The 17,975-nt window shown below is 43.2% G+C and overlaps 1 protein-coding gene across 2 annotated transcripts in view; it reads right to left on the bottom strand.

The window, feature by feature from the left end:
* The window catches only part of DOCK1 (dedicator of cytokinesis 1), a 263,271-nt gene that overhangs the window by 210,475 nt on the left and 34,821 nt on the right, over positions 1-17,975 (bottom strand). The window contains exons 7-19 of one of the 2 annotated variants that reach the window (XM_015632986.3): positions 16,922-17,057; positions 16,008-16,165; positions 15,232-15,313; positions 14,420-14,555; positions 14,033-14,105; positions 12,152-12,294; positions 9,873-9,998; positions 8,569-8,693; positions 8,194-8,292; positions 7,485-7,557; positions 6,052-6,155; positions 5,468-5,651; positions 409-506 (exon numbers count right to left, since the gene is read on the bottom strand). In XM_015632986.3, coding sequence (XP_015488472.1) covers positions 409-506; positions 5,468-5,651; positions 6,052-6,155; positions 7,485-7,557; positions 8,194-8,292; positions 8,569-8,693; positions 9,873-9,998; positions 12,152-12,294; positions 14,033-14,105; positions 14,420-14,555; positions 15,232-15,313; positions 16,008-16,165; positions 16,922-17,057 — 1,537 coding nt within the window. The remainder of the gene's footprint in view (positions 1-408; positions 507-5,467; positions 5,652-6,051; positions 6,156-7,484; positions 7,558-8,193; positions 8,293-8,568; positions 8,694-9,872; positions 9,999-12,151; positions 12,295-14,032; positions 14,106-14,419; positions 14,556-15,231; positions 15,314-16,007; positions 16,166-16,921; positions 17,058-17,975) is intronic. The other variant, XM_015632987.3, reaches the window with a different exon arrangement.

Here is a 17,975-nt window from a genome sequence, read left to right as displayed (position 1 = left end):
TCCAGAAGTATTTTTTAAAATAAAACAACAGCAGCACACACTAAGATTGCATTCCACATCCATAGATAAAAGATATATTTAATATCACTGTGTAAGACTGCTGAGATGGTCTAATCTTGCAATGAAAAACACCTTTTCTTCATGTATCTGTATATAAAAATGCACCAAAGTGCTAGGAAAAAACAAGCTAATTTTCAGAAATGTGCATTTTATGCGTGTTTTATCAGCTCTCAAACATCTGAAATGTTCTTGGAGGGCAGGAGAGGAGCATCAGTCCTGAAGCTTGAGATTCCAGGTTGCAATTTCATGTGCAAGTGACTGCAGTGAGGTTCAGGAGGGAAGTGTGGGGAGCAAAAAAAAAATAAGGCACCTCAAAATCTGAGCTTTTTACAGACATTAACTCCTTACCTTGACCACTTCACCACCATCAACTTTCATCAGCTGCTTCAAGTTCTGGTGCAAGAGGCTCGTGTTGGATCTCCACTTCAGCAGTCCCAAGAGATCAACTAGGAATAAAAAACCCAGCAATTATCTCATGCAGGCCATTTCCCTTTCCTCACTCCCCATCACCATATGAAGGACAAAGTTTTATTTCCTTACTTCAGGCTTTTTTCCCCTGGACAACAACGTATTTCTGGTACCCTCTGACACTGCAGAAACCTGGGACAATCCTTCTACCCTGACAGAACTCTGAAAGGCTTTCAGAAAAGCAGCCAGCTTTTGAAATATCAGCAGGAAAATCTAGGCCAAGGAAGCCTGGTCCCTGGGTTTTTAATTTGCTGTACACAACAGTTGTGTATTTAGAAAAAGATGCCAAAATGAAATTAGTCAGCCACCAACACAGTCATATCTACAGGGCAGTGACTTTCCCAGCATCAATGTTTCCAGCTTCCTTGCTCTCACTGCAGGAACTGGAAAGAAAATAAAGCACAATGAGGCACAAAGAGCTGCAAACTAAATGAGATTGGGGGAAAGCTGGGTGAGGAATATCTGCCAGTGCCCAGGCTGCTCTCAAGGGATGGACCCTGAGGGCACAGCCCAGATCAGGCAAAGGTCTCACCCCCAAATCCTGCATGCTGAAGGTGGAGCCCTGGTAAAAAAGGGAATACAGAAGGCCAGCTGTCTCCAGGAGCCCTTGGAAAGGTTCCTTTGGAGCCCTTGGAAAGGTTCCTTCAGGGAAAGCTCCTGGGGAGGAGCTCTCAGTGGGGTTCCCACTGAGCCCCATCCCTGCCCACAGACCCCAAACCCCAGGCTCCTCCTGCCTCAGCCAAAGCAGCCTCAGGGGAAGATTCTTCTCCATGAAAAGTCAGTTTTCAGCAGCAGCTCCTGCTCAGGGGAAGCCTTCAATAAAAAACTGAATTTGATGATCTTTAAGGTCTTCTCCAGCTTAAATGATTTTGTGACTAATTTAAAAACTCACTACCTTCATTTTAGCCCCTGGCCCACCACTGCACCTTATCCACCTCCCCAAATAATTCATCCTGTGGGAATTCTGCCCAGAATAACTCAAAACTGGCACTTTCTCCCAACAAACAGCCCCTCACCTCTTTGCTATTCAGACTTTCAAAGCAACCAACACCAAGGCATGAATCTGCAGAGTTTATTCTGGAAATTATCTGCAGAGACTCAAAGCAGCTGCTATGCTTTCCTCAAAAATCTTTCATTCTAAGTAATAAATGAAATCACTTCTAGTGGAAAGGACTGCAGTACTCCTTGGAAAGATTCCCCTCTGAGCAGCACTCAAACCAAGCTTTCTCATCATCTCTTTGTGAGGAGAAATCAAGAGAGTTTTACTACATTAAAGCTCTGAAAGACTTGAATCCAAGTCCTCCACTCCTTTTAATACAAGAAGTCTATAGCCTGAACCCAAACTCTAAGAAACTCAGTAATAACAAAAAAACAAAAATAAAATTGCTTCTGGAAGGAAAGCAAAGATGCCTCCATGAGTTATCCAAAGTGTTTCATGGATATATTTATATCAGCTTTCCACCCCTGAATTTGGCTGCAGTCTGACTTCTAACAAGGCATCAGCTTGACAGAAGAAATGATCTGAACAAAAGCCAGCCCACAGAGGAGCTCTGAACAGCATCATGGATTGCCCCAAGAAAACAAACCCACGTGGACTCGCAGCGTGATGGCAGAGCAAATGCTAAATGAATATCCATTTGTGAGCAAAATGTCAGTGCAGGCCAGCTGAAAGGGAAAAATAACTTACAGGGTACGGAAAAATGGGCACTCGCTGGTAATGCAAGCATTAATTAACCCCAGCAAAGCACCAGTCAGGCACTTAATCCCACTCTTTTCACAGGGCTGTGTGTAAAATAATGCAGTCAAAGGATGTAAAACAGTATTTTAGCCTAGAGGAAACAGGAATGCTGGAGTCAGCCTAGGTCAAGTGAAATCTGAGGTTAGAAAACATCAGGAGGAAGACAGAATGAGGTTCCCAGAGCAGCTGGGGCTGCCCCTGGATCCCTGGCAGTGCCCAAGGCCAGGCTGGACATTGGGGCTGGAGCAGCTGGGACAGGGAAAGGTGTCCCTACCATGGCTGGGGTGGCACTGGATGATCATTAAGGTCATTTCCAACCCAAACCAGTCTGGAATTCTGTGATTTCCTGCTGCAAAGGCTTTAAACAAACACCCAGGCTGCAAAGTCCCCAAGAGCAACTTGGCTTTATCAATGTGATTTATTATTCTATGTATGACATATGAAGATTTCCTTTTACAGGGTATTTAACAAGTGGAAGGAAACACCCCAAGTTCCTGCCAATCTGCTTTCCTTACCCTGTATCTGTGCAAAAACTTCCCCAAACTTTCCTCAAAGCCCAGCCACTGAATTCAGTTAGATAATATTTCCCCTCTAACTAAATTCCCATCTGTTCTTTGAAATTCTCTGCCTTCTTGACTTTAACATTTGATCTTTCAGTCTGTATGATTTTTATTTTAATTCTGTGCTTCACTTTTTATGCCACTGTAGCACTCCAATTTGTCATATGTGTGTGTGTGTTGGGCTTTTTTTTTAATTATCAACCGTGCTAACTCAAATTCCTCCCAACTGTTCTCCAAAATCCTGGTCTCCCTGGTTCCTCCAAGTCCTAACTCCAGTGAAGAAAAGACTATTATCCAAAGATTTGAGTCCCTCAGGCAGAAAAGAAAACAGAGAAATTCATGGAATAAGCCTTAGTGGTGCCCCAGATCCTTCCAACAGCAAATCCATGGGGACAGCACCAGCCAGCTCTTGGCCTATTGATAACAGAACATGTTCCCAGCAAGCCATAAATGCAATTTCAGTTCTGTTCCCATCACCCTGATGATAAAAGGACATCCTGGAAGTCTGGGAAGAGGCACCAGGAGGATTTACTTCCACTGGCACTGAGGGTTTTTTCTCCTCCTCTTTGTCTTAAGGCTCCAGTCCTGCTCAAAATTAACTGCAAAGTCCAGGAAAAGGCCAGGGAATGTCCTGCTTTAATAAATTCTGCTCAAATCACTAAAAACTGGTCAAGTGTTAACCAAGCAGATACTTCACACCATCACTCTCTCTCAGCAGTGGCCAAGTTTGTTATTTTGAAGACTTTTCCTTGCTAAGGACACTGATTACTGATAGAAAAGCAACATTAAAAAGTCACAGTTCATAGAGAACTGAAGTCAAGGGAATGTTCAAAGAGCTCAGACCCAAAAAAAGTCTCTGCACCATCAAACACCAAGCAGAAAAAGCCAGATGACTTATTCACATACTTTCAGAATTACTAAAAATATAGTCTTAAAGCCAGTTCTAAGATAGTTGTGGAAGACAAAGAAAGAATTACTATAGGTAACCAAAAGGAGAAAAATCTGCTTTGGCTCAACATTTTTGTAAGTGAGGATAATAATGGATTTCTATTTACTTGTTTTTAAGAAAGTTAAAGGAAGCATAGTAACCAGCCACTTTACAAAACTTAAAATCAGCTTCAGAAATCACCATCTGAAAAGCACTGCTGATTTTTAGATGAAAACTGATACTTGAGGGAGGAATTTAATGATGATTTTTTTTGCTTTGTTTCTTTTCTGCTCAACAAGACATGGTGATCTTGCTTAATAATGTCACAGTACTTTGAAGAGAGAGAAAAGACTTCGGCAACTCAGAGGAAAAGTTTCCCAGACAACATAATTAACAGCAGCATTAAATAAAGATCAGGCCTTCAAAGCAAACAATATGTAAATTAAGCACCAAACAATGCTCAGGCTTAATTTTAATAGCAGTTCTGTGAAAGCCACATCAATATATTGATCACTGGGAAATACTTTTAACTACTAATGAGCACTAGGAAGGGCTGAAGGGAAGGAGAGCACAGATTTTTCCAACAAAAAGCAATTTCATTCCAGATGTGGGATGCTGCTCTCCAAACCCCAGCCCCGCTGTGCTGCTGCTCAGCTGCAATCCCATCTTTGCTGGGAAATCCTACAACCACATCCCAATTTTTTTGCTGAACACCCTGGCAGGCTCCAAGGCTGCCAGACTGCAGTGGATCTGATGTGCTCTGCATGCCAAACACCCGGGATGGGCTGGGAGATGCCGCTGGAAAACACCGCGGCCAACTCTGGGCTTGGGCCTGGAGTGACACCAGAGCGGGGCCATCCCCTGGCCAGAGGGGACTCGTGGATGTGGCAGTGTCACCAAGATTCCCTTCCAGCTCCCCACAGACCATCCTGAGTCAGAGCAGCTCCCTGGAATGACTCACTCCCTATGGAATGACCCTCCCACACTCCCCACTCGCTGCTGGTGCAGCCAGGAGAACAAGGGATCGCTCCATGGCAACCGAGCACAGGAATTACACAGAGGGCACAGCCTGCAAATGTGAAATATTTGCTTTGGTGGCTGCCACCAGCTTTCCACACAGCCTTGGGATGCACTCAGCCAGCTGACAAACAGGAAAAATGCACAGAAAGCAAGGTTTAAAAGAACACACGAAGCCAAGGCCACTCCACCCACCGGGAAGGTGTGGGAACATGAGAGTGACCTCCAGGCAACACATCCTCCACTAACATCCCTTCTGCACGCCAGGAGAAAACATCAGAGCTGTCCTCAGCCCTGAGACATGGCTACTGCACCTTGGAGTGACATAAACCAGCTTGTTTGGGAGCAGAGCCCTGGTATTAGCTGCTCTTGAAAGTAAACTCATCCCCTTCCTCAGTGCTGTTTTTCAAGGAAAAGTGAAATGCCACAGAGCCTGTTTCAGTGCACTCCAGGGGAAGAGTCTCAATTACTCCTGGTCCCAATTAACTTGGGATTCCTCTGTTTTTCCAGAGACATCAACTGCTCTGGAGCAAAACAGAGAAAAGGTTGGATGGTTCACACACTCACCCACACAATCCAATCCAGCAGAGCCAGCACCCAGCCACGTGGAACGGGGATGGAGAAGGCAGCAAAGTCAGCACACACATCCCAACCCTGCTGTGAGGACCAGGAGCTCCAGCAGTTCTGGGAACTCACCATTCTGGGTAAGTTTTGTTGAACAGACCAGAGTGGAAATCTGGAAAGAGTCTTTGCTGATGGTGCAGCTCCCGAGGTTCTGCATGCTCTTTCCTGTTGCTGAGTGTCCCTTTTCCTCCAGCTCGATTTTTGTGGATGGCAGACTGAGATAGGTCGAGGCATCCTCCAGCTTCTTGGCTTCTGCCTAAAGGGATGTTTCAAATACAGCAGGAGAAAATATCCAGTCAAAATCTCAGTAAAAAGAATATTTTAATGTTTATACTGGATTTTCTTAGGTTTGGAGCTATCAAATCTTTAACAACACTGATTCAGCACTAATCTGTCTACAATGCAGCCAAAATTGGATTATTTAAAAAGCTGTAGAATTCACATTTCCCAACCCACAAAAAACTCATCAACAAATGCCTTTGAAATGAAAACTTACTCAAGGTTTAACACTAAATTTCCCACATAAACCAACTGCTCAGGACTTGCTGCTTAGTTTGATTTAACAGAAGAGTTCAAAACACATTTTCCAGTGTAATTCTGGAACAGAATTCCCCAGAAGTCAGTGGAGCTTCCCTACTGGGGACACAAAATTCTACCTTGTAAACGATAAGGTCGTGCTCTCCATCTCTCAGAGTTGTCCCATCGTATCTCATGAGCTTCACAAATGCCAGAGCAAATATTTTCTCAGATTTATCTTTGGCTGTTACCAAAAAAAAAAAAAGACAAAACACCACAGAATTATTTCTACAGTCAGGATACCTAAATCTCACAAACATGGACAACCTGTCAGTGAGTGACCACAGCAAAGATTCTTGTGTAAATTAAGTGTACAAAAAACTGGGGGAATCTTCTAAAAGCAAGACAGAACCAAAAAAGAAAAAAATAAAGCCAAATGAACACATCAACAGTAACCAGACCTTTGTATTTTCATATTCTGTCTGTTCTTTTTGGAAAGTTTTATAAAGGCAAATTTTAAAAACAAAATAGAAATGTGTTGCATTGATAAAGCCCAGGTTTTTAGAAGAATGGCAGTGTTTGGGAGCTGGAATAAAGATTAAACACCAGCACTGAGAACCTCATCAGAGCCCAGAGCCCTGAGGACAGACATTTGGAGGGGGAACATTAGAAACAGAACAGCAACTGGATCCATAACTGCAGATGAAGTGCCCCAATTTTTTGAAAGCTGACCCATTCTGCAGCCAACAGGAACTGGAAAATGCATTCAGCTTGTTCTTGCTCAAATCTGTCAGCTGGCAAAAGTTTAAAAAAACCAAAGCAAGAGATGAAGGAGAGATCACAAAGGAAGCTGAGAAGTAAAGCCAGAAGGAAAAGTGTCACCACCTTGAGACAGCCCAAGGAGCCACAGAGAAAGCCCTGAAAGGGGTTCTTTCATTTTTTAGGAATATTTAGGAATTAAATATTTAGGAATATTTAATCTTTCGTATTTAGGAATGACCTCTTTCAAATATTTAGCCTGTGGCCAACCTAAATATTTGAGTCATTGTGAGAACACTTCTGACTCTAATAATTTGTAGCACACAATCATAATTCTGGTAATAATGATTTTTGGAAGATTGCTTTTCTTAAAAAGTATCATTCTCTACATTATTTTATTAGTTTTCTTAATCCCAAAGACTTCAATTACTGATGCTAAGCCAACTGTAAACTTTCACATTTCCATTTGTTGAAGATCTTTACTACTCCCTGCCTCTAAGATACAGAATTCCACAACCCTCTGAGTTACTAATGGAAAGCTTTACTCTATTAGTAACCTAGTAAAAAATTCCATTTATTCCTTTTGGAGAAAAATCTGGGCAGGGAAGGAAAACAATCAGGATAGGTGAGAGTGAGAAAGATGTAAAGGGAAAAAGGAGCTGAGATATGGCATAAAGTAAAACATCCCAAATTTAATCCTGCACTAAAAGCAATGGCAATAATCAGTTCTGGGAATGTGGGAATGCCTTCCCTGCCCCAGGAGGTGCTGGCAGCAGCAGTGCCAGGAGTTCCCAGGAGAGGCTGAGTTACTCACAGTCCTGGGAGGATCTGTGGCGGAAGGTGAACCTCAGGTGGCTGCGGTTCACGTCCTCGATGGGGATGGCCACCTGGACCAGGGGAGAGGAGGAAGGAAATGGTCAGGGCAGCACCTTCAGCCTCCCCCAAGCTCACCCAGACACATCCAAATGATCAGTGAGTGACAATCCCACAGCACATCCATCCCCAGCCACCCCTTTCTGCCTACAGACACAACAAGGTGACTTGGGAGGGAAAATTCTGCTGTGGGGAGCAGCTCCAAGGCCCTTGTGAGCAACACCCTGCTCCTCTGCTGCAGAGACTGAATGGATTCCAGAGAGGCACCATCAACCTCCAAACTTGGCAGGGGAAACGTTATTACCCCAGCAAAACCAGCAGGCTTAAAGCACAACCAGCTCCCCAAACAGTGATGAGTCCAGCACTATGGGAAATGTGTTTCAGCTTTAATATCCTGCTCTCCTCCAGGTCAGCTTCATGGAAACAGAGCAAACCACTCCTGAGGAGATGCTGGAGTTTCCCCACCACAGTCATCCTGAGCAATGGCTGAAATAAAACTCAATATGCAATAAACACCAAAGCCTCTCTTAGCTGAGCTATTCCTTGCCCTGCTGAACACAGACACTGAATTTCCCCAGTTTTGTTTCCCCCTGGAAGCTGTATTAATGGCACATTAACACCCAGACAAGTTATTTTAACAGTTTAAATACCTTTACAGTCTCAAACCAGCGAGGCTGCTTTACTTGGTAATAGATGACTGACTTGTACTCTGAGATGGCTTCATCACCAGCACCGGGAAAAATAACACTCTGCAAAAACAAAAAGGGAAGTGCTTGTGTCACTCAAACTCCTCTTTTGCAGTGAAATAAACAAAAAATAAATCAGTGAAGTAGGTCAGCATAGGAGAGAATGCTCCTCATGGTATCAAAATGCAGGCATTGATAAGGCAAGATGTATTTAATGATGATGAAAGTTGGGTTGAAAATAAAAACTGGGACCTTGAGCTGACAAATACAGCTGTTGAAAAGGCTCAACATGATATGCATCAAAATCAAAATGCCCCCAGACATTAAATACTTTAATACCTCTAATCTCTTGCCATCTTCATCATAAACAGACACTGTGACTTCCACGTTCTTTGCTGTGGTTTTACTGCCTTTGTCAAAATCTCCCTGCACCAAGGTGACGTAGATGTCGTTACGAACATCTCCTACAAGGGAAAGCAAAGCACAAAATAACCCACAATTCTCACAGTAAACCCAAGGATTTGTGAAAGCAAGGACACACAGAAACAATGGCAAAACATTTAAAGCACCATGCTTCCATTTACTTTATTTTTACACAACTTCTTTCATTGTTCACTTGAAAGGAAATGTTTCAACACAGTCATTTATCCCACACAAAGGTATTTTGCAATTTAAAATATTTTAACAGCCCACAAGAGGTCTCTAATTTGTTACAGCAGGAAGAGGTTTGATGTTTTTGCTGGCTTGGGGGTTGCAGGGGAGGGTTGTATTTAGATTTATGTCTGAAAATGCTCCTCAGCTCCACCCCAATTCAACTGAAATTCTGAAAATGAGCTGGGGAAACAAGGGATCTCCAATAATGTTATGAGCCAACACAGGATGCAAACAAGGTGCTGAGGCACTCACACTTGTAGAAGAGACTGTAAAACATCTGACAGACATCTGTCAGCAGCCACAGCAACATCTGGAACGGGGATGGGCTCTGGAAACATCTCATGGATCCTCCAGAGCCCATCAATCTGCAAAGGACACTGCAGGTTCTGCTCCTGCTCATGGCAGATTTTAGTTTGAGAAACACCACGGTTTTGGGTTGGTTTTCATGGTTTTTGGTCTGTTTTTTTGTTGGGTTTCTTTTTTTTTTTGTAAACACCTGAACTGAACATGCACAGAATACATTTATTTATAAAAAAAAGGTGACGTGTCTCTCTTTCAAATGCATTATCCAAATCTGGTACAAACCCTAAGAGAGCTGCTATCTCTAAATCAAGCCTGTGCCTCAAAAATCTGCTTTGGATTCAGCACAGGAGATAAGTTTTACAAATGCCCTTGCTATGGGGAAAATACAAAGCGTGTACTTTGTGTACATTCTTTTTAACTGGGGAAAAAAAAAAGGAGAATTTCCACTCTCACTGGGATTTCCTGTCTTCTTGACAGGGGAAGGAGCTTTATTTATTGATGCAGGTACCACCAAAATATTTCACATTTATTTTCAGTGAGACAACTTCTTTTGACAATTCTTTATTTAATGCATACCATACTTTAAATTCATCTTTAATTATTTTTTTCCCTCCAAAACCTTCTGTACATACAGATATTTAAAGCAGGTTTAGATATAATAAAGCAGCATTAATTAAGTGCCTTACCAGGCATGATAATCTCAGGAAAGCCCATTTTCCGAGCCACTGCTGTTGACCTGTCCACTAAATGTGGGAATTCTTTCCTAATTTGATGGATATCTCCTGGAAGAAGTTTCAAAGTCACCCACAGACCTGTTATGTAAAAAAAAAAAAACAAAAACACAATTATGAAACTGCTGGGATTTAGTCTCAGATGCTACAGATTTCTTTTTACAAATTGAAAAAGTTAAGAAGGTTAAAATAATTAAGGTATATTAAGATAACTGATCTTCCTTTACTACAAAAAAAAAACACAAAATATTTTAAAACACACCAAGGATCTCATCACTTCACACAAAAATATGAGTACAGCACACAAAATTATTTCTGATTCCATGTTCTTTGTCATGAGATGTTTATCTTCCATGGGGAAAAAAAAAGAGCAAGGATGATTTGCATGGAAAAACCCAAGGATTCCAAGCAAGCAATACCAGCAGATCCATAACCCAAACTGACTGATCACCACCCCCATACATCGTTTTCACTGCTCTGAGCACACAAATCTACAGCATCAGCTTCACACAGATGATATTTTTCTGCTCAACAGCAGAAGAAGCCACTAAAAAGCTGCTGCTTGCCAACTAACATCAGGCACATTTGTTACAGGAAAAAGAAAGATGCCAAAGGGAAAAAAAAAAATCCTGTAAAAATAAAAAAGAAACCCAACCCAAAGAAGCCTTCCACTTGGTGAAGTGGCTGGCAATCAAGTTTAAGCATGAAATAATCACAGCAGCAATTTGCAGAAGAAAATCCTAAAATTAAAAGCTAGGAAAAACACCCCAAAAATATTCATCCATGAAATAAATTGTGGGTTACCCTGTTAGAGAATTAACTGTACATTCATTTTGTGTACACTTGGCAGCCTTGTCTTTTCCATGATATCTCTGTAAGAGTTTCTGGGCTGATTTGTTGCCAGGGATGGTTCTGACAGCTGCTGTTTCACTGAGCTGCAACTGTACCTGCACTGACTGGCTAAGGAACAACTCTTAATCCTTTTTCTGGTGGCTTGGGCACTTTTTTAGGGAAAGAATCTGGAATCAAAGACACTGAAATGTTTCCTCTTGTCGGATACACACTGGCCACAGGTGAAAACCAGGAGGGGAAGCAGATAAAACTTTTCCTCATTAGCTAAAGGAGAATCTAAAATTAAGGTTTATGTAAAATTCTGTTGGCTATTAATTAGTGTAAAAATCAGGGAAAAGTGTGTAGTTTTCCCAAGGTTTGGTCAGATACTCAGTTTGGTGGGAACTCTGTATAAATCAGCATAACTCCACATTAATCCAGAATTCAGAAAATACTGAAGGCAGTAGAGGAATGACTGGGCACAGACACACCGTGATCATGAGATCACACACAAAAATAAATCACCCCAGAGCACTGCCCTAGAGAAGGCACCAGGGAAGGTTTCAGAGGGGTGGCCTGGCTCGGGCTCCCTCCTCAGCTCCTGCCAGCTCAGACCTCCTGGGGAAGGAAAAAAATATTCCAAGTGCAGCTGCAGACTGGAAAAACAAGGGGAAGGAAGAGAAGGAAGAGAATATCCCTTCCTTCAGCATGAGGAGGCAAAAATCCACAGCTCAAGGGCACAAGGGGTGAGCGAGAGAACCTCCAGCAGTCACAGTCACAGAGAGGTGGGGTTGGAAGGGACCTCTGGAGATCATCCAGTCCTGCCAAGGGGAGCAGGTGACACAGGAACGTGTTCAGGTGGGTTGGGAATGTCTGCAGAAAGGGAAACTCCACGTCCTTCTCTGGACAGCTGCCCCAGAGCTGTTCTGCCACCCTTCATGGAAAGTTGTTCCTCCTCATGGTGAGGTGGAACTTGTGCTCTAGTTTATGGCCACTCATCCTTTCATGGGGAACCACTGAAAACAGTCTGGCCCCATCCTCTGACACCCTCTGGATGGGTTTATATGGAAGAATGAGATTCAGCCTCCTCCTTCCCAGAGGAACCAGGCCCAGCTCCCTCAGTCTCTGCTCATCACAGAGATGTTCAGACCCTTGAGCATCTTCGTGGCCTCCCCTGGACCCTCTCCAGCAGAAACACAAAGACATCCAAGAGCTGAACAATGCCACAACATGCAGAACCCACACTGGGCAGGGGAAAGATTCTGGGCAAGGGGGAGGATCAGGCTGAGCCCTGAGGGGCGGGGAAGGGAGGAACAAACCGCACAAACAATTCTTTTATATTCCAAAATCGAAACCGCCAGCACGCGAAACAAACCAAGGCGCACAGAAAGAGAGGTACCTACCCTGACCCTTGTGGTTGACTTCTTTAGCAGCAATCACTTTGTTTATAACAGTCTGCAGGAAATCATTCTCCCCTGCCACCCTGGGTGAAAAACGGGATGATATGTTCAGCTGCTTGTGTCGAATGGCGTCATCCAACGCTAGCCTGGAGGATGCACATGACGACCAACACCAGGAGACAAAGGGGCACAGAAAACCAGAAGTCACAGTGACAAGGGAACACAAAAGATCATATCACAGTTGTGACAAAGAGTATTTATTAGTCAACGCAGGACAAAGGACAGGAAAGGTAACAAGAAAGACAGAGGGAGATCATTAATCAGAAGAACGCTGATCTACCACAGAGAGTCCAGCACGCCTGTGAGGGCTCTGCTCCCTCAGGGACAGTCCTCAGGGAGCAGGAGGAGGTCTCCCACCTGAGAGTCCCCAATTAAGCACTGAAAACCCACACAGGCAGCTCTCTTTTATATAAATATTGAAATATAGATATATTTATAGCAGACTGGCCCTGCAACACCTCCAGGGTCACCTCTGTCATTCCACAGGCGGAGTGCCTGAAGGAAAAGCTCCCATCAATCTCACAGGGAAAAGGAGGAGAAGAGCAGACAACCCAAACTCGGTGAATAAATGAGAAGATGGGGACGATAAATAAACAGCAGCATTAGGTGGCACTGAAGTAAATCTTGCCAAGTGCTTTTGACAGCCATTGTGCTGGTGGCCAGTGAATGAATACAAACAAAGATATGAAAACAGAATTGCATGTGGTACAACAGAAACAAAGCATGGGATGAGGAGAAAAATGTGCCTCATATACACAGCCCAAGTCTACGATGGAAATAACAACACCAGCGGTCACCCTGCCTTTGTTTCCACCTTATTCATATTCTTTGGGATAGACTTTTTCAGGAGAATGTTTTCATTTATTACAGGGGAAAAAAAAAAATCACATTGTGCATCTTTTTAAAGCTCTGTGTATATGTAACAGGAAAAATGAATCAGTGCTAATGGAGCAGAAAACTGGATGTTCCATTAGCACCCCCTCTGAAAGGTTCATTTTCGTTGCATATTTCCAGGCTGGCTAAAAAACAACTTTGCTGTTGTTTACCACACAATAAATCTATCCTTCTCTTCCCCAAACCCTGTTTTTCTTAAAAAATGGAATTTTACTTTGATTTTGTCATTAACAAATTAGTTATCCCTATTCCTACCCCTGCACACCTTGCAGTCCTCTCACCAGTCCTACTCCTTCAAACCACAAGGGCTTCCTGAATTATGCCTATTTCTCAAAACAAAGTTAATTTAAGATTTTATTATGTCAAGTTTTTTTTAAAAAAATATTATTAAAAGCCCATCTGAATATCCATTAGTGTATTAATAAAGAAATTTAGCTCCCATAACTATGTTCTGCCTTTTGGAACAGATGGCAGTCCAGCATTTCCCACAATGGGAAAACTAAGCATCCCTACTTCATGTAAATTCATTTGCCTTATCCATTCTACTTTTACTTTATGGAAATAAAACCACCTAGGATCTATGGATGGAACATGATCTCTGTTGATCTCAGCCAGAGCTAAACCAGCAATGAAATTATTTTAAGCGTTTCACTTCTTACACATTCTCCCCCTGACATCTTTAAACAAAAAGAAAACAAGGCTGCAAACCTGGGAGTGCATGCTTTAAACTCAAAAAACCCTAAAGTTTCTGGGGATTTCACTGTTTCAGGTAATGGCAAATTATCAGGGAATTCATATTAGCAATATTACTCTGGAGAAAATAACCCATGGAGATAAATTAACTTAAAATATTGGCTTTTTTTTATAAATCCAAGTTAAAATCTTGGTTTTTTTCACTCCTGCTGGTTCTTCCAACTGCTTCCTACTTACGGCTGGAATGGGATGAAGTGCTGCTTGTCCTCATCATCAACCTTCCCGTTAACGATGTCGGTAACATCCATCACTGCAAAGACAAACCAAGGGCTCTGCATGAACTGAGCAAGGTGGGAAGAGAGAAGCCCCTGGGGAACTGAAGCAACAGTGACTCAGGAGAGGGATGGAATCATCAGCTGTGGAATTTCAGAACTGCCCATGGAATAACACCATGCAAATGAGCTTTGGCATCTCGTGATGGCAAACCCTGGAGGGTTCAGGACACAGCAACCAGTCTGATGAGATCTGGAACATCTCTGAGTTTATACAACCCCACAGCAGTTCCACCACCCAATTTCCAAGGAAGAACTGAGCAGGAGATGGAGAGATCCACCCCAGAGGTACCTGCCACCCCAAAGGGTCTGCGCAGCCCTGACGTGAGCTTCCTGGTGTTGTTGTCCCGCAGCTCCATCCTGCCCACACGCACGATCTGACACACAAAACTGATCTTCTCTCTCTTCAGGTCCTTGCTGCCCAGGTCCTACAAACAGTAGTAACATCAGGTTGCTTTCCAATAGCTGAATTTCAAGTTCAATTTCAGCAGGCAGAGGGTTTGCTGCTCAGAATTTGCCTTTGCTGGGCAAGCCTCTAACAAAAAGCACTCTCAGAGTAGAGCAGCTTTTGTAACAGGATGTAAACATCTTACTGGACTTCTGTGTGAATTAATTCCTTAGGAAAGTCAAACCATTTCTACTAAGTTAAAAAGTACTTTTTAGAAAAGTAATTTCTACTAAGTTTTTTCCAGGTGTTGAGAATATTTAGCAGCCACTTAGAAATGTCTCGTGAGCCTTCGGCATCACAGAATCGTGAATGGTTTGGGTTGGAAGAGACCTTAAAATTCATCTTGTTCCAGCCCCAGCAATGAGCAGGGACATCTTCCACTATCCCAGGCTGCTCCAGCCTGGCCTTGGACACTCCCAGGGATCCAGGGGCAGCCACAGCTTCTCTGGGCACCTGTGCCAGGGCCTGCCCACCCTCACAGAGAACAATTCCTTCCCAATATCCCACCTAACCCTGCCCTCAGGCAGCTGGAGCCATTCCCCCTTCCTCCATCCCTTGTCCTAGAGCCCCTGTGCAGCTGTTTCCCCCCTGCAGAGGTGCCCCAGGCTGGTCACAGCCAGCTCGTGCCACTGCTCTGGGACTCTGGGCACACTCACGGTGAACACGGCCCGCAGGTTGTGCAGTCGGTCAATGTCCTTGGGCAGGCCACAGCTCGACCACCTCACCAGGTAGTTCTCACTGAAAACAACAACATTTCCAAGACTTTCTGTTTAAATCACAGAGCAACAGAACCACAGAATGCTTTGGGCTGGAAGGGATCACAGAGATCATCTCACTCCAGCCCCTGCCATGGGCAGGAACATCTTCCACTATCCCAGGGTGATCCAAGCCCCTCCAACCCAGCCTTGGGCACTGTCAGGGACTGGGAATTCACAGCCTCTCTGGGAAACCCATGCCAGTGCCTCATCACCCTCCCAGGAAAGGATTTCTTCCTAATATCCCATCTAAATCTACCCTCTTTCAGCTTAAAGTCATTCCCCCATATCCTGTCACTGCATGTCCTTTAACATAAGCAGATAAAATCAACTTCAGAATTTACTGGAGACTTTTAAACCAAAATTTCCTTATCCTAAAGAAACGAATATTGAGCAGAGAACTGGCATTTCCCTTAGTGCACACAATTTTTATAAAGAAAGCAGCTCCTCAGCAGCCAAGTGTGGGAATTCTGCAGCTCAGCAAGGGCACAGCCCTTGCAGGTGTGTTCACCTCTGAATTTCCACCTGCTCTGGGGGAGCCACGAGCACAGCACGACCCTGAAACGTGCCCCAGGTGAAGGGACCTGCCTCTGCCTTTCACAGAAATTTGGCTTTGCTAAGCCCCAAACCTCCCTCATTACCATCCCTGAGTAAGCACAGATAAAAATGACACTGACCTGATGAATTTGGATTCCAGTGGGTCATACAGAGACATCAGGACTTCAGCATCTTCTCCTATTTTACACACAACGTTTTTTAAATTTACAAATAAAGCAAATGAAGGAGTGGCAGCAAACTTGGCTTGTCTGTTGATATCAATATTCTGCTTCTGAGACTGCAATTCAAGAACAAAATAAAGTTTAGCTTAGCCTAACAGACATCCAACTGCTATAAAACTTTCCTAAAACCTTCCAGAAAGAAGAGGAGGAGGTTTCCATTGACTGTCTGCTCCTGTGATCTTTTTTTCTGTTAAGTTTTATGACAGACAGCATTTTCTGGATCTGTCTTGAAGTGCCACACCATAAGGAAAAAGTTAAAAAAACAAAGAAGAGAAAAAGGAGAGAAAAGATGTCTTCACTTATTAAGTGGAGAGAGATAAATGGAGAAAAAATAGACAACAGAAAAAGAAACAGAAAAGTCCTTCCTTTTAAAAATAAGGATTTTGAACTGCAGAGGTACTGACAATTAAAGACTGAGAAGGGCTTTAAGTTTGCCCCTTTTATTTCAACAACAAGTTTTTAGGATTGGCATAAAGAAACCACACAAGAATGAGGATTTTATTCTTTGTGATTCTCAAATAGAAACTCTGATGACAACCTAACTTACAAACCTCTCACATGCACATCTCTGATATTAACCTACAAGTGCAGCTGATTTATTCATACAGGTCTGAACCATAAATTCTACTGAACCCTTTAAAGGATGAAAAAAAATAAACCAGCCTAAGACATTAAAATTCTTACAAAATGTTTAAGCCTGATAATTCTTCATAAACACATCAAACCCCTCATTAACAATGCTAAAAATAACAGTCATCCAATTAGCTAACAACCTTGTGTTTCACAGGGAAAAGCCACAGACTTTTTCTTACTTTTTCCTCCTGTAGCCTCTCTTCCACTTGCTTGGAAGCTATTTCATGTGCTCTGAAAAGGCTGATGGTGCTGGTCAGCTCTGGATCCAAAATGTTGCCATCTTCATCTCTAACCACCAAATCTAAATCCAGAATTCTAAACAAGGCAGGAAAAAATGGTTGTGGATTAACAGTGCTCAAAGCAATGTCTGAAAAGCACCTGCCAAGCGTTCAACTTGCATACCTGACACGTGATGGAAAAGAAATTATTGGAGACATGATAATACAATTTAACATGTCACCAACCCTGGAGATCCAAGTCACTCATTCCCACAGCACAGGGAGAACAAATGGAAATGGAACAGCACAACAGATGGGGAAACGATTTCTTAAACAAATAAATTTGCCAGAGACTTGGTCTCCTCCTCTGATTTATCCACCAAGTCCCACCACACACAGCTCATGTCTCCCACTCCACCTTCTCCTCCAACTGCAAATTCATGTTTTCCCCACACCCCACAAGATGAGGCAGAAGTTGTTTCCCTTTTTTAAAGCAGAAGCCAGATCTCTGTCAGCAGGGTGTTAACATCCATAATTACCTTCTGCAGAGAGGAAGCTTTCTGCCACAATCAAATCCAGGCTCAGGAAAACCTTTCACACTTTTCCACAGTGCTGGCAGCTGTACCAAGGGTTAAAAAATCAGGTCCCTTCCCTAAAACTGCCCTTGTCACCTCCATCCCAATAAATGTGTCCCTGTTTCCTTTTAACTCCCTGGTCAGCTCTCCCAGTGGAGCTGCTCTAACTTCAGAGTTGAAATATGTTTGATCAATGAGCTTAAATCAAACTTGCTGTGTCTGATAAGTCACACAGGGCTTTGTGATTTATCTGGAAGTAAATTCCCTCTGGGCAAAACCTGCAGGGATGTGGAAACACAGAGGAGCTGTGGCACACAAAGATATTTCCATGGGCTTGGAGGATTCCTCCTCACCCCTCCTGCACCTGGAAGGGTTAAACCCTTCACAGGGTCAACACCCAAACCCCTCCAATTAACTGCACTGCATTAATTGCAGGGGAG

The sequence above is a fragment of the Parus major genome, chromosome 6, assembly GCF_001522545.3.
Source record: "Parus major isolate Abel chromosome 6, Parus_major1.1, whole genome shotgun sequence".
Taxonomy (NCBI): Eukaryota; Metazoa; Chordata; class Aves; order Passeriformes; family Paridae; genus Parus; species Parus major.
Note: the sequence above shows the minus strand (reverse complement) of the source record. Positions and strands in the feature narration are given on the sequence as shown.